The 21,301-nt window shown below is 59.2% G+C and overlaps 3 protein-coding genes across 4 annotated transcripts; all 3 read right to left on the reverse strand.

The window, feature by feature from the left end:
• Nucleotides 1-762: 762 nt before the first annotated feature.
• Nucleotides 763-7,487, reverse strand: SLC25A10 (solute carrier family 25 member 10). The gene is made up of 11 exons (XM_058852409.1): nt 7,331-7,487; nt 4,363-4,482; nt 4,160-4,274; nt 4,032-4,080; nt 3,655-3,696; nt 3,371-3,414; nt 2,840-2,910; nt 2,642-2,734; nt 2,328-2,405; nt 2,164-2,220; nt 763-1,777 (listed from the first exon to the last, which is right to left on the reverse strand). Exons 1-11 carry the CDS (start codon nt 7,418-7,420, stop codon nt 1,676-1,678), a joined length of 861 nt encoding a protein of 286 aa, XP_058708392.1. The 5' UTR covers nt 7,421-7,487; the 3' UTR covers nt 763-1,675.
• Nucleotides 7,488-8,236: 749 nt separating this feature from the next.
• On the reverse strand, nt 8,237-11,748 carry MRPL12 (mitochondrial ribosomal protein L12). The gene is made up of 4 exons (XM_058852411.1): nt 11,299-11,748; nt 11,135-11,215; nt 10,900-11,034; nt 8,237-8,535 (listed from the first exon to the last, which is right to left on the reverse strand). Exons 1-4 carry the CDS (start codon nt 11,731-11,733, stop codon nt 8,419-8,421), a joined length of 768 nt encoding a protein of 255 aa, XP_058708394.1. The 5' UTR covers nt 11,734-11,748; the 3' UTR covers nt 8,237-8,418.
• A 138-nt stretch (nt 11,749-11,886) lies between these two features.
• Nucleotides 11,887-21,298, reverse strand: HGS (hepatocyte growth factor-regulated tyrosine kinase substrate). 2 transcript variants are annotated; one of them, XM_058852404.1, is made up of 21 exons: nt 21,158-21,298; nt 20,809-20,893; nt 20,375-20,450; nt 19,893-19,985; nt 17,924-18,047; nt 17,023-17,075; nt 16,502-16,570; nt 16,167-16,291; nt 15,856-15,934; nt 15,670-15,768; nt 15,384-15,479; nt 15,013-15,051; nt 14,786-14,929; nt 14,436-14,646; nt 14,084-14,256; nt 13,804-13,944; nt 13,549-13,726; nt 13,339-13,472; nt 12,974-13,090; nt 12,716-12,811; nt 11,887-12,625 (listed from the first exon to the last, which is right to left on the reverse strand). In XM_058852404.1, the coding sequence occupies exons 1-21, from the start codon at nt 21,192-21,194 to the stop codon at nt 12,521-12,523; spliced, it is 2,274 nt and encodes a 757-aa protein (XP_058708387.1). In that variant the 5' UTR covers nt 21,195-21,298; the 3' UTR covers nt 11,887-12,520. The 2 variants fall into 2 exon arrangements, with proteins under 2 accessions (XP_058708387.1, XP_058708386.1); XM_058852403.1 differs by having other exon boundaries at nt 14,436-14,649.
• Nucleotides 21,299-21,301: the final 3 nt, after the last annotated feature.

Genomic DNA, 21,301 nt, shown 5'->3' on the forward strand with positions numbered 1-21,301 from the left:
CCACAAGGGACCTGGTGAGAGGGTACGTGCACACCGGGACCACAGGGCTGGCACAGCTGGGGGGACCACAGCTCGGCTGGAATGTCCCTGCCACTGGCCATCATGGGGCAGAGCAGGACTCTGTGCTGCTGGGGAGCCGTGGGGCTCCATCACTTTCCTGCTCCACGCTGGCCCTTTGCATGACACAGAGCAGTACCCGTCGGCCCCAGGAGCAGTGCTGCAGGACATGGGGGATGAAGAAGCATAGCCTGGCAGGGAAGCCCCCAGCTAGTTGTGAGGAGAGGGCCCAGCTCCGTGAGCACTCACCTACCCATGGCCTCTGCTGCAGCCGGCCATAAGCCCAGAGTGGCGATGCCAGTTAGCATCATTAGGCCTCGTTAAGGTGACGAGCTTTCACTGCTCTGCTGTGCCAGTCTGCCTCTGTTCAGTCTGCTGGAGCCCAATTAGTGTCACATCCAGGAGGCAGCTCCCGCAGAGGTGGCAGGCACTCTTGGCACAGCCCTACCCTGGAGCTGCTGTCCAGCGGAGAGCGGGCAGAGCATAGTGCAGGGCCTGGCTGTGGAGCCTGCCCGCAGCTCCCTCTGCACATGGGCCCAGGGGTGTTGGCACAGAGTGGGGTGAGGATCCCCTACTTGGCATTGTGCCAGGGGCCAAGCCTTGCTATCCTCTCTCAGCTCTGGGGGGCTCAGTTCTCAGCCCATGCCCTCAGCCATGAAAAGGGGGTGCAGCATCTCTCCTCTCCTAACAGGACAGCAGGCCCTGTGCCACCTTCACACTTTATTATACATCAAGGTTTCAGATATTCCAGTTCTTTGATTTCCTGGGGCCAGCACACACAGGGGTGCACATAGCGGAGGGGCTGGTGTTCACAGCCCCCACCCACTGGGCAGTGTGGGGTGAGGGGCTGTGAGGGGCAGGGGTCTGCCCAGCCCCAAGGTGAGTGAGGCTGCAGAGTGGTGGTGGGGGATGCCCCCACAGAGGGCGGATCCAGTGTGGGGTAGGTGCACTGTGGTGAGTACTGGGTCCCCAGGCAGGCATTAGCAGGCTCTGCCAGAGCAAGGCCATGTTCCCCACCATCACTGCTATGAGGCACAATCCCTGAAGAGCCCAGCAGCCAGCGGCACTGAGGAGTTTTGGCCAAGCAGAGGCAGAGGGTGGGAGGCCAGGAGCAGGGCAGGAGGTCCAAGCTGCACTGGGGTCAGGGAGGAACATGGGGACTAAAGGCAGAGGGAAGACAGGGCCTCACACACACTGCCCCAAGCCCCAGCCCCGCAGCTGTGGGGTCAGCAGCCCCCCCAGCTCCATGGGCTCTGTGACGAGGTACAGGTCTCCCTACTCCCTGAGACAGCAGTCCTGCTTCTAGGGCACATCAGGGACAAGGCTGAGGGGGAGCAAGGACAGAACTCAGAACCAGTAGAGAAATGGGAAGACAGAACCTTCCCCCACAAAAACCTCCAGAAGCAGTAATGCAGAGGTGGAGATGCTGAGAATGGGAGTGAGAGAAGAGGTGAGTTTTTGAGGGGGTTGTTGGCCACAGGTGCTGGCAAGGCACAGGAATAGAGTTGAGAGAAGGGGGAATGGCACTGGCCCCAGAGAGCAGAGAGAGGTTTTGGGATCTTGGGGGTGACCCACACGCTCACCCCCCTGGGGCAAGGCAGGGTCCGGTCCCTCAGACTCAGCTGGTCACTTTGATCCCAAAATATTTGCGCAGCTGCTCCAGGAAGAGAAAGGTGAGAACAGTCTGAGGAATGAGCCGGACAGCAGCAGGAACAAAACCCTGGAAAGGGACAGCAAGAAGGGGAAGAGTCAATGCCTGCCAGTGGTTGTTCCAGCAGCCCAACCCCGGCAGCAGCATGAGTGAGCAGGCACGGGTCAGCACTGGCCAGGCTGTGGAGCAGGCGCTGTCACACCATGGCCACCACGGTGCACACAGGTCTCAGCACCATGTGCTACCCCCTCTGGCACCTGCACTGCTGGTGGGAGCTTGATGGGTGCAACAGGGCCACAGCTGTGGTGCCTGGGCCCAGGCTGAGTCCCACTGAGGCCAGGGCTTGCTGCCACAGCAGAACCTGGAAGGTCCCCTGCCCCAGGAGTGTTCAGGAGCACAACTCCTGCTCCCAGCTCAGCCCAGCATACCCCACCCATGCACCCTCAGCCAGGTACCTTGTAGAAGGCAAGCGGTCCGAGCTTGGCAGTCTCCATGGCACAGTGAACGACACCCTGGAGTGAGAGGTTGAGAGATGAGGTGGGAGGGGCTGGGAGGCAGAAGTTGGCGCACAGAGATGGGAGGACAGGCAGCAGCAAGGTGGGCAAGGTGGGCAGCTCACCCGGTACTCTCCGTGGGAGTTCATGAGGCGGGTCTTGAGCACATCCAGGGGCTGGCACAGGAATGTGGCACATATTCCCTGCAGAGAGTCATCCAAGTCACGAGACCTCCGTGCCAGCAACTGCTGTGGTCACTGGAGAGACTCAGAGCCACGCTGGGACTCAACCTCAGGCCAGGAACCTCCTGGAGCCACTGTGCCCAGCCCTGCCCTGCTGAGCCCAGAGCGACAGCTCTGGCAGCCCCAGCCTGACACTCTGAACCTGGCTGCAGGCAAACCCAGCCCCAGCTGTCCCTCCAGACCCCAGCCCTACTCACAGCGATGAAGCTGGACAGGAAATGAGTGAAGATATTGTCTGACAGCAATCCAGTTGCAAGAACCAGCTGCTTGGCCTGGTCATAACAGGAAAGCTACAGAGACATGGTGAATCAGTGACATGTTCCCCCTTCCTTGCCACACCAGGGACCATCCTAGTCCCTATCTCAGTCACCTACTGCCCAGCAGAGCTGTCCTACCTGCCCAACAGTAACAAGGGCCCCGCGGGGCGATGCCACTGATGCTCCTGCAAAGAGTTTCTTCAGGCCCTCTGCGGACAGACAGATTTGGATCAGCACATTTCTCTGCAATCACTCACTCCATTACTCGGGGAGCCTCCTTCCATGCCCAGTCTGCGTCCCCAACTCCTCACACAACCCTGCATGAAGCACACCATAGCAAACAGGCTGAAGGAGCAGGGAGTCCTTCAAAACAGCATGACCTCCTTCCTGCCTCTGCTCATCTGCTGTTCCAACTTTCTCCTGGAGCTCCCAGCAGGTCACCCTTTCCCACCAAGTATGTGCAGGCTGCCAGGCCCTGCCACACCTTGTCCAGCCCCTGCCAGACGATGCAGAGTTGCCAGACCCTGCTCTCCCCTGGACTCCCCCAGCCCCAAGGGCATTCCCAGGCCCTCTCCCTGCCCCGGCTGAGCGAACTTCCAGGGTAAGCCCTGACCCGGCACCTGCTAGGACACCGGAGCAGGCTCACCCACACGGCTGGCACGGCCTCACCTTCCCGGAGGACTCGGTACATGCCATCCAGGGCATGGGAATAACTGGAAGGAGCGAGAGGGGAAGAGGTCAGGGCCCGAGGCCTCCCAGCAGGGCGGCAGCCCCGCCGCTCCCCCCCGGTACCGGCGGCTCCCGGGGCGGCGGCCCCGGCCCAGACCCCGCCGCGGTGCTCGGGCCGTGCCGCCGGTGCGGTGCTGCCCTCCCGCGGCCACGCCGGTCCCTTCCCACCGCCCGCCGCCTCCCCCCGGCCCCGCCGGGCTCCTCTGCCCCGGCCCCTCACTCACTTGCGCCGCTGAGCCGGCGGCTGCTTCATGTCATTCTGCATCCTACAAGGTAGAGCACTGCAGGTGAGGGGGGAGCCGGTACCCCACTGTCCCCTGCAGCGCTGGGGACCCCAGCACAGGGCAGTGGAATTGTGCTGCCCGTTTACAACGGGCCAAGAAAGTTGCTTTCCATCTCACTCCCCTTGAGGGTCACAAATGGCTGAGTGCTGTCACCAAAAGGCAGAACAGCTCTGGCCATCGCGGGCACAGAGCTCCAGGCTCACTGACCATGGGGGCAGGCCGGCCAGGAGAGATGTTTGGAGCACCCCAGCAGCACCCACCACCCCCAATGCTGTCATGCACGGGCCAAAAGCCCCGGTCGTGCAGACAGAACTGACCTGACGTTCACCATGTCCGCTGGGGTCCCCACAAACCCGCCAGCGAAACCTGTGGCCAAAGAAGAGTTGGGTCAGGGGCTTATCCATCCTGAGGGAGCCAGGGCCAGGGGCCTCACCGCCTGGCTCACCTCCTGCTGCACCCAAGAGCACTTTCTGGTAGAAGGGGGGAGGCCCCTGTTTGCCCTTGCCCAGGTGGTTCTTCGCAGTCTCGTAGATGCCAAAGCGAGTCAAGGAATACGTCATCTGGATGAGGAGGAAATGAGTGGCTGTGTCCCTGGCACAGGGCAGCTCGTCAGCTGCAGCACGTGCTGCAGGAGCTCCACACGCTCACCTGCCGACACAGCGAGGCGCTGAGCCCATTGTAGAGAGCCAGGAAGCCGTCGGTGCGGATCACATGCATCGCCATCCCCGTCATCCGCATCTTCACCTCCTGCTGTGTCTGCAGGTGGACCTGGGGCAGAGCGCAGCAGCGTCAGCCCAGCGCTGGGCTGGGCAGGGATAGAAGCGCACCGAGCAGGTGTGGATTTGAACACGTGCCAGGTTAACAGCACTTGCACAGGAGCCAACAGCAATAGCTCCTGACACCCCACACCGGACTGGCCCAGCCTGGCACCTGAGAGGTGGAGACAGTGAGGGAGAGGGGAGTGCCCAGGCACCTGCCGGCAGCACCTCCCAGGCCCTGCCCTCAACAGCCGGCCCCAAGGTGAAGGGCAGTGCCTGCTCTTCGGGCCTCCTCAGGGTGGAAGGTGTGTGTGGGTGAGCGAGTGCCCAGTGTGGGTTTGCTCAGAGGGATGCAGCTGGGCTGGTGAAATCACAGCCAAGCTCTGCGGCAGGCCTCCAGAGCCACTTCCCCTGTCCCCCGGTGTAGGAATGCCATAGGCAGGAAGAGAACCCCACAGCAGGCCAGGCGCTCCCCTTCCTGCCTGCAGCAGCCCAACGCTTCCCCCCATCACCAGGGGCAACGGCAGCAGGCACGGAAGCTGGCTGGGACAGAGGAGCTGTGTCGGCTGGTGCTGGAGCATGCTCTGAGCACTGCGGAGACCACACGTGGGTCAAAGGCCCCAGGAGATAAGGAGGGCAAAGGGCTGCTGTCAGGGTTTAGGCTCAGCTCCCTCTACAGAAGCCGTGGCACAGCTGGGTCGTGGGACACACTGCAGGACGCTGGGAACAGCCACTCTCTCCAATATGGGGCAGCAGCAGGGGTGCAGGGGCCCGCTTGCAGTCCCCACAGGTGGATTTTGGACGTCAGGGACCAGAGCTTATGCTGGTCACAGCCTGAGGCAGATGAAGTGGGCAGGGCAGGCAGAGCCATGCAGGGACACGGTCCAGTGCCTGCAGTCCCAGGTCTGCAGGAAGGGCAGGAGGCAGGCAGGCATGGGATGGGCTGGCCAGGTTGTGGTCACTGCTGATCACTGCAGGGCCAGCAGCCTGTGTGTGGCCAGCGGCTGCATGAAGTTTGCCTAAGGGCACAAGCACTCTGCAGGCAGGCTGGCCAGGGCCTCTCACTGGGGCCAAGGTCCAGAGGTGTAATGAAGTGCCCTTCGTCCCCTGCCATGCCAGAGCCTCAGGCCCCTTGTGCCTCCCCAGGCCTGGCACCAGCCCCTGCTCTGGGGGAACTCTTGGCTAAAGGCAGTTCTATATTCAATAATCAGGTGTGAACTCTCTGGCAAAAACAGCTGGCTAGGCTGTGCTGCTCACAACTGCAGGAGTGCAAGGCTTCAGATCCACACAGCACAGCATGGGGATGCAGCCCAAACGTCACAGCCATCATACTGGCTCAGAGACAGACCTACAGGCAGGTGCCAGACTAATTCCCTTTCTTAGCGCCTTGCCAGGGCACCCCACACAAGCTCCCACGGGCTGGCAGCCACTTCCACTGGGCAGACAGGGCCAGCTGGACAAGGCAACAGGCCGAGCACCGGGGAGGTGGCATTGCTCTGCCAGGGCTGGCTCCTCTCCTGTGCCTAGAACATCTTCCTCTCTCTCCGTGCCATGGGGTGGGAAGGGGCTGCCTGTCCCAGCCTCTCCCACAGGCATGGCCCTGGGAAGGGCAGGTCCTGTCCTGAGCTGCCTCTTCCCTCCCCCTCCGCAGCCTGCTCTGCTGCCAGGCTCGTCGCCACTTGGCTGGCACACAAGGCTCTGGGCAGCACTGGCATTTGCCCCATCCGTGGGTGCTGGCAGCACAGGGCTGCGCGCGGCGCCCTTTGTGCGGGAGCAGGCATGCCAGGTCATCTGCGGCGCCTAGGTGACATCTTGGCCGGAGGGCACAGAGCCCAGTGGGCCAGTGTCCAACACTGCTGGCCCCAGAGTCACTGCCATATCCAGGCAGGGCTGGCCAAGGCACCCTCCACAGCTCCTAGAGCTGGCACCCCGAGGTCCCCAGACCCCTCAGTCACACATGTACCCGTGACCCTGGGCTGTGTCGTGTGACCCCTCAGCCATGTCCCTGCACAGCCGCGTATCAGCTCCTCAGAACCGACCCCCAGCAGCTGTTTCCCCAGACCACTACAGCTGTTCTCCAGCTCCCTCATTTGCTCTGGGACCCTCACAGCCCTTCCCTACCCCTTCACAACCATTTTAGGACCCTCAGGCCCGCTTCACAGAACCCCAGAGCAGCTCCCCATCCCCTTCAGTTGCTCCAGGACCCTCTCCCCTCCTGTGGCAGCCACTCCGCAGTACCTCAGAGCCAGCCCTTCAGCTCCCCCGGGATTCTCAGAGCCGCTCCTCATCCCCTTGCAGCCACTCCAGGACTCTCGGAGTTCCCCCCAAGCCATTCCCCATCCCCTCAAAGCTGCTCTGGGACCCTCACAGCCGCAGCCCCGCAGCCAGGTCCCTCACAGGCGGTCCCACAGCCACCCCGGGATCCTCAGACCCACTCCCCGTCCCCTCGCAGCCGCTCCCCCTGCTGCAGCCCTGTCCCCTACAGCTGCTCCCAGGACCCTCGGAGTGCGTCCCCATCCCTTCACAGCCACTTCCAGTCCCCCAAAGCCGCTCCAAGACCCACAGACGTTCTCCCCGCTCCACCGCAGACTCTCCAGGACCCCTACAGCCAGTCCCAACTCCCCCTAACCTCCTCCCCATCCTCTCACACCCTCTCCGGAACCCTCACAACCACTACCAGCCCCCCTAACTGTCCCCCCCAACCCCTCACCGCTACCGGTCACCCATAACCGTCTCCCCATGGCCTCAGAGCCCCCCCAGAGCACCGCAATCACCCACAGCTGCTCACACTCGCCCTGCATCCCCTCAGCGGCCTCCCCCCGCCGCCAGAGCCGCCCCTCGGCGTGTCCCCTCTTCACCTTCAGCAGATCCAAGGGGTGGGTGCAGCAGGCGGCCCCGGACGACGCGAGGCCGCCGAAGTACCAGCGCGAAACGCGCTGCTCCGCCATGGGCGCCGCTTCTGCCAGAGGCCACGCCCTCACCGGGACACGGCCACGCCCCCGCCCGTTAAGCCACGCCCCCGCCCGGTACCGGAAGGGGGGGCGGGCTCGGGACTCGCATCCCCGAGTCCGCCGGCCCCGGAATCCTCGTTCCCACCCCACACACATCCCCACTTCAAGCCCGGGGAAGTGGCTCTTCCCGTTAATAATTAATAGTTAATGAAACGGGGATTAATTAATGCGCAGTGAAGCCATCAGCAAAACGCAGAGAGAAGAGGTGTGGGAGGTACAGGTACAAACGGCAGCGCTACCAGCGTGCACACACAGCGCAGGGATAATCAGCAGCCCCAGAATACTCTTTCCCACCCCACATGCATCTCCACAACCTGTGGAAGTGTGTTCTTCTCATTAATAATAAACAGAGAGGTAAGACCGTCCGCAAAAGGCAGTGTAAGGAGGTGGGTGATGTGCTGGTACAAACTTCCAGTACCTGAAGGGAGCCTACAAGAAAGATGGAGAGAGACTATTTACAAGAACATGTAGTGACAGGACAAGGGGGAATGGATTCAAACTCAGAGTAGGTTTAGATTAGATATTAGGAATTTTCTCTGGGCACCCTGCCCAGAGCAACTGTGGCTGCTCCATCCCTGGAAGTGTTCAAGGCCAGGCTGGATGGAGCTTGGAGCAACCTGGGGCAGGGGAAGTTCTTCCTGCCCATAGCAAGGGGCTAGACTGAGATGATCTTTCAAGGTCACTTCCACCCTAAACCATTCTGATTCCCTGAAATGGGGAGCATGGGGATAATCAATGCTTGAGAAAGATTAATCATTTGACAGGTTTTTTTTTGATATTTATACGGTAGAGTTCATGGTGATGGCAGGCAGTAGCAGCTCTGCCAAACCGTACAGCATTCTTCGGGAGAGTACTCCCCCTGTGCCACATGCACTCGGAAAGGTCCGGAGCCCGGCTCGGGCAGCAGCTGAAGCACCAGTCTCTCCATGGCGAGACTACTCCAGAACAACAGTCCCTCCTGCCGCCTCTAGCGCTGCTTTGATCTTCTCTGCTTCCTCCTTGGAGGCGTTCGCCTTGATCTCCTGTGGAAGGGACTCCACCAGCTTCTTTGCCTGTGAGAGGGACAAAGTACGAGGCTTGTAAACAGGCTTTCACTAACTGGATTATTGGATTTAGAGCCATGATCCTGACCTCTGCTTAAGCCAACCATGGAAACTCACTGACCAGCACAAACCCTGAGACTTACACTTGAACAACAGCACAGCCCACCAGAAGGCAGCTAAACCTGACTGCAAGCGATGGCACATCTGCCGGGAAACCTTTTCCTGCAATCCACTGCTCTTAAATTCTTCTGCTGCGGGCATGGTGCTCCCAGATGTGTCCCCAGCCTGCAGAGCTGTGGGTGCAGGCAGACCCCGTGCACTGACCTGCTGAGGCAGCATCCGCCTGGCGCTGGGCTGGCTCTGCTCAGTGACAGTGTTTTGGTTCACATATTTGTACCAGCAGGAGGGGAGGCCAGTGCGGGGTTTGGACACAGCTGCACTGGCTGAAACAGAGTTCCAGCACAGACTACTTGACAACAAAGTATTTTAATGTTTTACAGACTCTTAAGGCAAAACTACTGGTACTAAGCAGCACTGCAATACTTAAGGCAAACTGAAAAACTGTTGAGCTGTTAATTTAAAGAGTTAATTTACTGCAGTGCTGCTATTGAGGGGACAAGCCCCTGCTGCTCTTGCACGTAGCAGCTCTCTGCCACAGCACTGCAGGGGTTTAGCACCCACTGGGCTGGCCACTGTGCTGGCAGAAAGGTTTTGTCCTTTTGATTCCTGCTGGGTTCAATGCCTACATATCTGTAGTGGTAGAAAAATGCTTTTTTTTGCTGTGCTTAGAAGGCACAGATGTGTGGGCAGTGCTTGGTGGGGGCAGGAATGCCTCTGTCCACCAGGACAGGACTTGGACAAAAGCCTGTTCAGGCTCACTGCAATGAGGACAGGCAACACAACACAGGTTATTAATTTCTGAACCCTGTTCAGCAAGGTGTGACTCCACTCTAAAGCAGCCCCGGTACAGAGAAGCAGCTGTTCCTGGTGTTCAGTGGCAAGAAGAGCAGAGCCCAAGTCAAGTGGGAACTGTGCAGCAGCAGCCATGGGGCAGAGGCAGCATGCTCTCAGTCCAGCTAGAGCCCAGGGCTGGTGGTGACAGAGGGCAAGCATCTGCTGGGCAGCTCCCAGTGAGCTTCTTGAGGTGCAGCCAGCCTCGGTCTGCTGTGTGTGCTGATCATGCACCTGTCTCATCATGCAGTTGTTGCCACAGGACTGATGTTTGGGTCCCAACAGTGCCCAAAGTAATCACTCCGTGTGCTTCCCTCCATATTATCAGCAGCCCTACAGGCCATGGGCAGACCCCCCAAAACCTTGTAAAAAACACCTTGACTAGATGGCACTAAAATTTGCAATAAAAGGGCTTTGGCTCCACTTTGAACACAACCTCTGCAGGTAGAACCTCCACAACTGTTTGTGTGTGTTTCACCCAAAGTGCTTGGTACATCACACTTGAGTTTGCCTGCAAAAACTGGCACCTACAAACAACTCACCCAGCAGGTGCCACATGCAAAGCCAAGCTCACTTAGCATCAGCTCTCCAGTAAATTATCTGCTGATTGTATCTATTACAGGGTTTGGCATTTTTTGCTTGGGACCAATAATAGATGAACAACTTCCAGATAAACAGCTTCCAGAGGAACCACACAGGAACCACACTGACAGTCAGGTAATTATCCCCATGGGACAGCCAAACTTGTACCTGTGCCACTGGCCTTCTCTGCTGCCTTTGCAATGCAGCAATAAGAACGGGTCAGAAGATTATCTGCAAACATTTCTGCTCTCCTGGGCTACAATAGGAGCTGACACTACAATGCTCAGTGTTGCAGCTGGAATACTGAAAAGAGCTACTATTGACCCCAAGATATGAAAGCATCACCCTGTGGAGAAGTGCAGCACATTACATGCTTTAGCAGTAGCAGCTTCATCACACAACATGCTGAGTCCACATCCGAGGTCAAGGGCCTGAGCTCAGACACTGCCCAGGGCTGAGGCCCATCTCCTCCAAGGAAAGAAGCAGCACCCCATCTATAAAATGAAGGGCCTTGATAAGAGCTGGAAGCCTGGATTGCAAAATGTGTGAATTAGAGAGGCTCGTTTAACTCCAGAAATACATAGGCTTTGGGAAAGGCAAGCCAAACCCAGCTGTAGCTGTTGGCTACTCCTGAGCTCTGCAAGAAAGCTCACAGCAGCTCTCAGGTTTGGAGAAGCTGAGGCTGGCATGGACATCTCTGAGTCCTTTGTTCTGAGCCTCCTCCTTCATCCCCCTGCTTCTGTGCTTCTGAATGCACAAATCCAGGCTCCTTTTCAACAGAGAGCCGAGGCTGCTGGACCTGGGAGCAACACACCAGAGCCTGGGGCAGCACTTCCTCACCTGCACGAGGTTCACTCCTGGCACGAAGTTCTTCACCTCCTTGATAAGCTTCACCTTGTCAGTGGCCTTCAGCTCCGTCAGCCGGACGGTGAAATGAGTTTTCTCCTTCTTGAGCGGGACCTCCTCCTCCTCCTCCTGGAAGCATCCGGAGCGCGGTGAAGCCCCCCGGCCGAGCCCGCCCCCGCGCGTGTGGTCCCCGGGGCCCCGCTCCCGCCCCTCCCGGAGCGCCCGGTACCTGCGGAGCCGCCTGGGCGGGCAGGACGGCGGCGGCGGCCGCCGCGGGCATCACCCCCACGTCCGGGATCTTCAGCGTCTCCTGCGGGAAGAGCAGCGGCGCCAGCGCCGGTCAGGCGGCGCCAGCGGCCGGGCCGGGCCGGGCCGGGCCGCCCCCGCACCCACCTTGAGCAGCGCGTTGAGATCGGCCACCTCCAGCAGCGTCAGCCCCGCGATGTCCCGCACCAGCTGCCGCACCTTGGGCGAGTACTCCTTGGCGGCCGTGTCCAGCGGCGCCCCGGCCAGCGCCTCCGAGCGCCGCGCGGGGCCGGTGCCGAGCGGCCGCAGCCCGGCGGGGAGCGCGCGGGGCCCGGGGCGCGGCGGCGGCACCGGGAGCAGCGGCACCGGGAGCAGCGGCGGGAGCAGCGGCAGCGGCACCGGGAGCAGCGCCCGGCGGGCGGCGGGCAGCGCGGCGGGCAGCATGGCGGCCCGAGGACACCGAACGCTCCGCCCGCGCTCCCGGCGGGCCCCTCGGTACCGACCGACAGCCAATGGTGACGAGAAGGCAGCGAACCACGGCGCGATGGGAGATGGAGGCAAAATCAACCGTAATAAATCCATTGCTACTCATGAATAAGAGTAGAAAAAATAAAACATGCCTGAAGGAACAGAAATTGCTTCCTCTCCCGAATGTTTGGAAGGACAGTTGGTTGTATTTCTACACTGTACACCATGGTTAAAGGTAAAATTGAAAGCGTAATGAATGCAAATTAAAAGAAACAAAAATAAAGTCTGAAAGCCTTGTCATTTTACCTTTTCGACTTTCACTAACTGCAGTAATACATTCTAACGCTCCATAAAGCTTAATAATTTCGGATTAGGCATCTACAGCACAGAAAGGTTCCAGACACTGTAGGGAGGAAGTGTAGGTGTGGGAAGGCCGGTGTGAGCTGCAGCTGGCCAGCTCTGAGGGATCTGCACCGCAGCCGCCCCCGCCCAGCACACGAGGCCGCGCTTCGTTCCAATCCTTTATTGTCACCGATAGCGCTCGGTCTCCGCCGAGGGGCGGGCACGGGGACAGGCCGGGCCGGCCAAGGGCCCCGGGCGCTGCAGGGAACGGGGCTCAGCAGGGATGGGGCAACGACAGGGGCAGGCCGAGCTCCCGCCCGGCCCAGGGGCCGCCAGCTGCCGAGGGCGGGCGCGGGGAGCCGGGCTGCCCCGGGCTGCAGGGCACGGGGGGCTGCACCCTGCCCCTTGGTCCCCAAAGCCGGCAGGAGGAGCCTGTGGCCCCACCGCCCCTGGGACACGGGGCCGGGGGCAGGACGAGTAGTCGAAGTACAGAGTGATTTCGGATGAAGAGTAGTGTTACACTGGACCCACGGGACCCCTGAGATCCCTGTGGCCGCGATCAGTCAAACGAGATGAGCTGGGCCTCTCCGCTGCCTGGGGGCTGCTGCCCAGGAGCAGGTGCTGCTGGCGGCTGCTGCTGGGGGGGACCCCCAGCTGGGGCCACCTGGAGCAGAGGAAACAGCTTTGTTAGTGCGTGGCTTCGTTGGCATACGTGCCCCGCTGGGTCCTGACCCCCTGGGCTGGTAGCACTCACCTGTTGGTAGAGGGGCTGCTGCCCGGGCAGGTAGGACTGCTGGGCTGGCAGGCTGCTCAAAGCTGTGTCCTGGCCCGGCAGGGCAGACATGAGACCCTATGGGAATGAGGGGGTGGGTGTCAGAGGGGCTTGGGTACATGCAGCACCCACGGGGCAGTGCTGACTGCCCCCAGCCTCCAGCAGACCTCCCCCAGGATGGCTCCATGGGCTGGAGCCCATGCACACCTTGTTCTCCGTGCCCAAGCAGGGAGCACTCACCTGCATGCTGTAGGGCTGGTAGCCCATGGAGACAGACTGGCTGCCCATGTAGCCCATGGTGCCCGACTGGGGTGCCTGGGAGATGGCTGGCATGCTCTGCGACTGTGAGGCTGCAGTCTGTGGGAAGAGGCTGGTGAGAGGTGGCACAGACAGAAATGGCTCACATCTCCAGACAAGGCCCTTGAGCCCAGAACTGGATCTAACTCCAGCCCACTTCCACAGCAAGAGCAGCAGACCTCAGAACCAACCAGCCCATCCTCCCCCCTGCTCAGAGATCCCATTGCTGAGTTTGGGTACGTTGCCCAGCCCCTCAGAACCTCCCATCCCTTGTCCCAGCTGGCTGCAGGCTGCGCTGCCTCACTTGCCTGGTAGCCCTGTGTGGGTGTGGGCTGGTAGGATGAATAAGCAGGGGTGGTGGTGGGCACCGCCGGCCCCTGCTGAGGCCCCTGCCCACTGCTGGCACCCGGCTGGTACATGTAGGCATTCACCATGCTGGGATCTGGGTGGAGAGAGCAGAGGTTGGAGCAGCCACCTTGGGCTCACCCCTGCCCCAGAGGCTGAGCTGCCCAACGTACCAGTCCCGGTGACGGGCATGGCAGTGTACGGCCCAGTTCCCCCCTGCGCAGCCTGGTTCATGTACACGCTGTGCATGGGAGAGCCCTCCACGGAGCCAGCTGGGCTGAAGGTGCCAGGGAAGCTGGTGGGCCCAGAGGGCTGGTAGATCACCCCACTGGCTGCGGGCATGGCCTGGAGCTGGTGGGAGAAGGAAAGCCAGCTTAAAGCTGCAGTCCCTGGAACCTGGCAAGGGGAGCCTACGCCAGCAGCTGTACCTGGGCATAAGGCAGTGAGAAAGCTGGCATCTGGGCTCTCATCTGGATGGTCTGCTTCTGCTGCTCCAGGCGCAGCTGCCTCTCCTTCTCCTGCTCCTGCAGTCGCTGGATGGCCAACTGACGCTGCATCTCCAGATACTCCTGCGGGAACAGGGCTGTGGTGGCTGGGAGCCATGATACCACACAGCCTCCCCTACCAGGGCAGCCATCCCTGCCAGCCCTGCGCTGGGCCACAGTGCAGGCAGGCCTGGAATACCCTGGACATGCTTCCCTGCTTCACCTGCTTCTTCTGCCTCATGATCTCCAGCTTCTGTGCCAGCTGGATCTGGCGCTGCCGCTCTGCCTCCTCTGCTGCACGGCGCAGCTTCTCCTGGTGCTCCTCCCGCAGCGCGTTCAGAGCCCCACGCGCATCCCGGATCTGGGCCAGTTTGTCCTGCAGGCCTTCATAGTACACTGGGGAGAGAAGGGACAGCCTCAGGAACACGGGGACAGAGCACCTGGACTGCCCCTGCCCTCCACACCAGACCCTCTCCAGTGACACTGCGTCATGGGAATGCTGAACCCTGACACTGTGGAGCCCTGGCTGCCGCCCACCCATGCCCAGGGCAGCAGCTCCCCCCGCTCCCACGCACGCCTGCGCTCATCCAGCTGGTTGAGCAGCTCCAGCAGCTGCGGGTGCATGTTGTTGATGGACTGGAAGAGGGACAACACGGCAGAGTCGTTGGTGATGCTGCGGCCTCGCATGTGGTTGCTCTTCATGCGGTTGACGAACGTGGTGACTGCGTTCTGCAGTGCCTTCAGGAACTGCTCGTGGTTCTCCTCGGACTCACCATTTTGGTACTGCTGCTGGAAGGAAGGATGGGGCAGCCAGTCAGCTGTGACCTCCCAGTGCCAAGAGGCAGCAGCCAGCCTGCAGAGCCCAAGACTCAGGTGCTTCTTGCCCCATGGTAAGTGCCAGACCCAGCCCCAGGCCACCTCTTACCTCAACCACCCCGAGAGGGGCAGGGTGGGCCTCCCCAGGCTGCACAGCTGGCTCTGTCAGGGACAGGGGTGCTGATGGTGTGGGGCTCTTGCGAACCTCCTCCTGTTTCTTCTCCCAGTAGTTGCGGTTCAGGTACCGAGCCAGCTGCCAGGAGGAGAAGGAAGATGAACATCACTGCCTTGCAGGAGCAAGCCTGTGCTGCAGACTATCAGGGCCAGGATCCTTACCTCTGGGTCAATATCCTCAGCCAAGGGAGCAGAGGAATTCTGGAAAGAGACAAATGGAGAAATGCAGTTCAGAAAAACTAGAGATCTCCAGGTCCCACAGAAATGTTCAGCTCAGACCTGGCCATGTATGACCACCAGTGCTGAGCATCAGTGAGAGCCTCAAAGGGGACACAAGCTGTGAGTGGAGGCATCTAAGTCCTATCTGAGAACACACCTTCTTGCTAAAAAACACAGTGAACAAGCAAGGGGTTGAATGGGGCAAGTATTTTCCCTCAGTAGGGGGATTAAATTGGACACAATCAGGGCAGACTCGGGCTCAGGAAGAGGCCTGTGTCCAGCCACTTCACGTCCAGGAGCTGCCACAGACATACCACGGGTGGGGAGTAGAGCGTGCTGACTGGGGGAGCCGATGACGTGACAGGAGTGGGCTCAGCCTTAGGGTACATGGAGTAGGTTGTTTTCTGCCTCTGCAAAAGAGAAAACGGACAACTCAGAGAGAGTCTAGGATTCTCCAAACCAACCACAACACAGCTGTACCCAGCTCTGCTTTCACTCACTCCACAGGCTTTGAGTCTTGCTCACAGCAGGACCTGTTATGGCCCAGCACAGATGGGCTGAAGAGCAACAACCCCTCCCAGATCCCAGCAGCAAACAAACCATTCTCTCCTTCTCCTCAGCCTCTGACTGAGACAAGGCAATAGCCAGCTGGAGCTCCTCTTCCTCTTGCAGAGCTGTCTCATCACGCTTTGGAGGCAGCTGGAAGTGGAAAGATGAGGAGGTGGTCAGTAATGGGATCAACAAACAGATCAGGATCACCAAATCACCTATGGGGCAGGTGCTCACCTGGGACTGCTGAGAGAGGGGGCTGGTCAGGTACTCAGGGGGCAGTTCAGAGGTGGCAGCAGCTTTACCCTCAGTTTTCCTGTAGTGACAGGTGATAGTATGGACTGAATGATCCTTTCCCCGCACCAGAGCCCAGCTCTGCACTATGTTCCAGCAGCAAACCCCACTCCCAGGAAGGAAGAGGGCCCAGCCCAGGCTGCACAGCAGTGAAGCCCTCGCTGTGCTCTGCAGGGAGCTAGTTCCACACCACGCTTCCCCCCTCCAAGTCCCAGCTGTTGCAGGCAAAGAAACCCACCACAAAGGGTACTGACTTGTTGAGATGCTCATAGCAGGGCTCACAGACTCTCACTTCCTTCTCAATCCCAAACTTGGGGATGGTGGAATATTTGGAGGAGCATTTTCCACAGAAGATCTGCCCGCAGGCCCGGCAGTGGTGCTGTGAAGGACAGGAGACATGAGTGTGGTGGCAAGACATTCCTTCTCCTTTAACCAGCATCACTCAGACACTCCTGTCACTTCCCTGCCAGCAGCCAGGAAACATGGTCTGTCCCCAGCACATTTCCACACAGCAAGTCCTGCAGGGAGTTCTGCAAGTCCCAAGGACTGTGTAGAGCAGGGAACCCAGAGGGAAAGGAGCAGCACCCACCTTCCGCGTCACAACGCCAAACTGCACGCGGCACCTGTGACACTCCTCTGCATCCACCCAATCTGGAGCCTGTAGGGGTCAAGGGAAATGGTGTAAGGAGGGAGAAGTGCATCTGCACCAGGCCTTTCAGGAGCCCTGATGGCTAACAGGGCTCTCATGTCTCATGGGGGAGACTGGAGGCATTGCAGCTCAACAGGAAATATTTATTTCCCTCAGTTATCTCCTCTCATGTTCCTTAGAGACTGTGACGCTTTCCCAGTCAGTACAAGATTTGCTAGGAAAGTGTCTGCACAGCAATCACTTCAGCAATGCCCTGCTGCCATGTCCAGCCTGCCAAGCTGCTGTAAGGCCAGTGAGCAGGAGGAATGATGAGTCTGACTCCCTGTCCTGCTCAGTTCTCCCAACAAGGTCTCCAATCTGCATAAAATGGAGGAACGCAAGACCTGCAGGTTTGGCAGGAAGGGGATGGGAAAGCAGGTCTGTCCCACAGTGCCAGCTGCTCCCCCCACCACAGAGCTCACCCTCTCTGCAGCAAACATGGCATCGCTCTCCTTGAACTCTGGGAAGACGTGACCTGCAGGAGAAAGAAGTGGAGCCCCGTTGTGAGAGGAATCCTCTGGCACAGGGAGGCCATGTGCCTGCAAGCTCATGCCATAGGTGCCAGCTCTGCAGCACCTCTTGTCTTGACCAGTACCTCCCTCTGACACAGCAGAAACAGGCTCCCCTCAGCCATGGTCTGAACACAATCCCCAATTGTTTCCCTTACACACCCACAAGGGACATCATAGGCCTCTGGATAAGGCTTATTATTTCTCAGTTCTTTGAACTGAGGGGGATAAAGAACCCAGCAGGCAGGGCTGTGAGTTTCAGCCCTTGAAGGGCCAGAGCTTGGCAACACCAGCTCAGGATGGTGGACCAACCCTTCAAGCTTGTGCCACTGCATAGAGTTTGTGGTGCACAGAAGGAAGCAGAGGCAGCAGTGTGTCCCTGCCCTTGAAGCACACACTGCTGTCCTGGGACAGAAGGGAAAATGTCACACCAACACCGTGTCAGCAAGTGTGAGCGTGGACCCATCCTGGGAGCAGGAACAAAAGCCTGTGAGGAAGGAACTGCCCCACAGCAAATCCCTCCCAGAGGACACGATGACTTGCTGCCAGTCTCCCCAAGAACAGCTGCAGCTCCTGCTTTTCAGGTTTCCCTGCCAGCCCCGAGGCACTGGCTGGGCTGGAGGCTCAGAGCAAGGCTGCCCTGGTCCTGGGAACACTGGACTGTCCCATGTCTGCAGCACCCTGAAGGGTTCATTGGGTATTGGGAACCAAAAGCTCAGTGCTGCAAGTCCAGACTTTGCTCACACCAGGCAGGGAACTGCCAAGGCAGAGCTGCTTCACCAGGTGTCCCCTCACCTGTGGCCACAGTCCTCACCTTCAACCTTCATTATCTGATAGGTGTCCTGCACCACCTTGTACTTGGGCTCATTGCGGAAGGCATGAGCCCAGGCCTGGATGAGGTACAGGATCTTACTGCGGACACTCGTCTCCACTTGCCTCTGTGCAGGAAGGGAGGAGAAAAAAACATCACAGAAAATGTCCCTGAAACCCTAAGGATGGTGTGAACCCCCTGAAGAGAAGCCAGAAATACCATTCAGGAAAGAGAGACTTTAGAGTACTCAGCAGAGGCAAGAGCTGTCAGAAACCTGCAGTAAGGACAATGCACAGCACAGACAACAGATCCCCTCAGCTGCCCCACTGCACCCTCCAGCACAAACAACAGAATGTCCTTCGGAGCAGCACAGACCAACTCAACAGAGCTGTGGCCTTGATGCTTGGAGCAAATGCCCAGCAGCTCTGTCCAGCTCCTCACCAGAGCCACCCATCCCACACTCAGAACACGGTGGAGCCCCAGCTGCCCTGTCCAGCACAGCCCGCCTGGCCTGACCACTGACAGTGGTGGAGGTGCCTGGAGGGTGTCAGCACCTCCACTCCAGGAGTTCTCAAAGCCATCTCAGGATGTGACACAGCGAGGACAGCTGGGACATCTGCCCTTTGGACGCAGGAGCAACTGCATCACGCTTCAGGGAACTGGAGGAAAGTTGGCAAGCCTGTTCTGACCTCAGCCAGCCTCAGAGCCACCGTGTCATCAGCTGCCCAAATGATCACATCCACATGACTGGCTGTTCCAGAAATCCCCAGGAAGCACAGGAGCACTGTCGAGCTCTGATTTTAGCCAAGACCTTGGCCCACACAGCATCAGTTACTGACAATTCCGGGAGCTCCAACTTCTAGAACGTTTGGCAAAATCCTGCATTCCATACATGTCACACCCTAACATGGACTGTCTTACCAGCATCGGGTGTTCATGAGCAGCAAAGTTCCAAGTGTGGGAGGAGAATGGAGCAGTTGGGAAACTCCTGAGGCAGACAAGGACTGAGAGAACCACAAAATCCCTGGATCTGATTCAATCTCCTTAGCCCTTGGAGCAGCTGTGCTACCACACCTGGCTGTCATGCTATGAGACAGTGTTCCTGTCTCAGAAGAAGATCCTGCATGGAGACTGAGTCAGCCCTAATAGGAAGGTGACAGGAGAAGACACCTTGCTCGGTGTGTGAGGTGACAGGACTCACACAGCTCATCTTCCAAGCATCTGGGTCACCTGTTTGTTTATTTCTGGTGGAAGACAGAAGCTGTAAGAAGGAACAGTACGATCCTAATAAGCTCTTGTCTGGGCATTGCTGTTCTGAGCTGCAAGCTGGAGACAGTAGTTCTTATTTCCACTTCACCAATGGAATTCCCCAGTCCAAGGACACACGAAGCTCCAGCAGGCATCAGATTGGTGACAGCTTGTAACAACAACTTGCCAGTGCCAGCAGCCATGGTCACATCCTGCAGAGCTCCCGAACAACTCGACATGCTGATGAAACAGCCATGACACAGAGGCAGCTCCAGTTGGTTTTTCCTTTGTTTCTTGCTTTGTTCCTCACATTGCTCCATGAGAGGGAATTCACCTCGCCCAGGTCCTTGGTACAGGCGCCAGGCTGTCATCTGTTTCCCTTTGCTGTCCAAACCCAAGTGTTGCATCCAGAAGTATTTCACCCAAGTGTTGCAACCAGAAGCATTTCTCATGGAATGGCCCAGGCCTCCGCAGCACACTCCTGCCACTTCATAGTACAGACAAACCTCTGCTCCCACCACATTTCCTGATCCCAGAAGCCCTCCTTCCTTGCCTACACTCACCCTTTCACACCACACAATAGTCTGCTCTTTTCTAACACGTGTTTCCAATTTCCCTTCTGCTCCTTACCCAAAGAAGACACGAGAGGACACATACATTTCTTCCTGCTGCTGCTGCTGCTTTTCCACAGGCAAAAAAATGACAGTAAAATACATCTATTTACCTTGAGTATTTCCTTCAGCTCCTCCATGGTCTGTTTATTGGCCACCTCATCATGGACTGTTTGGCCACAGTTTTTAACGACCGACTCCATGACCTGCAAGGCCCAAGACAACATCAGCCCAGAGCTTCCTGCCTCCCCTGCACCTTGTGGGGGTCCCAGCACACATTACAGGCTGAACACGGGGCACTACTTAAGCAATGAAGTGTGCTGGGGACACGTCAATCCACTCCCTGCAGCTGTCCTTCACCTCTGTGAGGGGCTGGGGACCTTCTGCTCTGTGGAAACCAACCCCAGGGAGAGCAGCCCAAATCTCAGCTTTGCCTGTTCCAAAGCCAAGATGGAACTAAAGCATGGAGGGCCTGACCTGATCACTCCAAAACCTCTGTACCAGAGTCAGGAAGAGGCTGGCTCCACCCTGCGCAGCAGGAAGCTGTGCAGCCTGAAGGCAGGTAGTAAGAAGCCCCCCAGCCAGGTGCCGTTACCTCCAGTGCGTACAGGGCCACGTGGGGATTCTTGTCATTCACCTTCTTCTTGATAGCATTGACGGCGTATTTTGCCCTGGGTAGGGGAAGAGGGGACACGTTCTCAGGGGATCAAGGATCTGGGGGGAGATCCCAGCTGCTGCTGACAACACACCAATCCCCACCCTGACACGAAGGGCACAGTTAGCTCAGGGGTACACGATTCACTGAGTGAAACTGGGAAGGAAGGAGAGCACTCAAGCTTTCCCTAGGGGTTGCAGGCCAGGGGTAATCTGCAGCTCCCAGGGTCTGGGAAGCACACAGCACATCAGGGTGTGCTGTACAGCCCCTCTGATGCTCCTATGGAAGGGCACAAGGAGATGTGTTGTCGGTCCTTCCTTGCACAGGCAGCGGGGCCGTGCCCATAGCACGTCCGAAAGCCCAGGAGCACTTACTGGGTGTCTCCCTGACGGATCATGTCGCAGATCTGCAGGATGGATTCCCAGTCTGTCTCCAGCAGGAGCTGGCTCGTGGCTTTATCTGCAACGAGCAAACGCACCGGGCCGCCGTGAGCGGCTCCGCTCCGCCGCGTCCCGGGAGCTCCGGGGACAAACCCAGATTCCACCCGGAAACCCTCCCGCCTCACACACGCCCGGCCGCTCGGTAACCTCGGACCGGGCTGCGGCACCGCAACCCGGCCCGGCCCAACCGGCGCCGTGCTCTGGGCCCGCCTGCTGCCGGGGCCGAGCGCCGCGGACCCCGGCCCGGTTCCCGTCCGGGCCGCCGAGGGAGCCGCCCCCGTACCGAGGAGCCGCTCGAAGGTGCCGCCGCCGCGCCCCATGGTGTCCGCCCGCCGCCGCTCCGGCCCGATGGCTCCGGCCCGCTCCGACCCCCGCCCCGCCGCGGCTCTTCCGCTTCCGGCTTCCGGCTTCCGCCGGGGCGGGGCCG

This window comes from Poecile atricapillus, chromosome 17, assembly GCF_030490865.1.
Source record: "Poecile atricapillus isolate bPoeAtr1 chromosome 17, bPoeAtr1.hap1, whole genome shotgun sequence".
Lineage (NCBI taxonomy): Eukaryota > Metazoa > Chordata > Aves > Passeriformes > Paridae > Poecile > Poecile atricapillus.

Bases quoted from the DNA above. Each gene is read 5' to 3' on its own strand.
- HGS (XM_058852403.1), bottom strand. From the start codon at position 21,194: ATGGGGCGCGGCGGCGGCACCTTCGAGCGGCTCCTCG. The intron at 15,480-15,669 runs GTTTGTTTGCTG...TCTCTTTTGCAG, and splicing joins CTGAGGAGAAGGAGAGAATG to AGGCAGAAAACAACCTACTC. The intron at 14,650-14,785 runs GTAAGAGGTGGC...CCTTCCTTCCAG, and splicing joins CCCCTCTCGGGGTGGTTGAG to CAGCAGTACCAAAATGGTGA.
- SLC25A10 (XM_058852409.1), bottom strand. From the start codon at position 7,420: ATGGCGGAGCAGCGCGTTTCGCGCTGGTACTTCGGCGGCCTCGCGTCG. The intron at 2,735-2,839 runs GTAGGACAGCTC...ATGTCTCTGTAG, and splicing joins CCCTTGTTACTGTTGGGCAG to CTTTCCTGTTATGACCAGGC. The intron at 2,221-2,327 runs GTGAGCTGCCCA...CTCTCACTCCAG, and splicing joins ACTCCCACGGAGAGTACCGG to GGTGTCGTTCACTGTGCCAT.
- MRPL12 (XM_058852411.1), bottom strand. From the start codon at position 11,733: ATGGATTTATTACGGTTGATTTTGCCTCCATCTCCCATCGCGCCGTGG. The intron at 11,035-11,134 runs GTACCGGGCGCT...GGATGCTTCCAG, and splicing joins CCGCCCAGGCGGCTCCGCAG to GAGGAGGAGGAGGAGGTCCC. The intron at 8,536-10,899 runs GTGAGGAAGTGC...TCCCTCTCACAG, and splicing joins CAGGAGTGAACCTCGTGCAG to GCAAAGAAGCTGGTGGAGTC.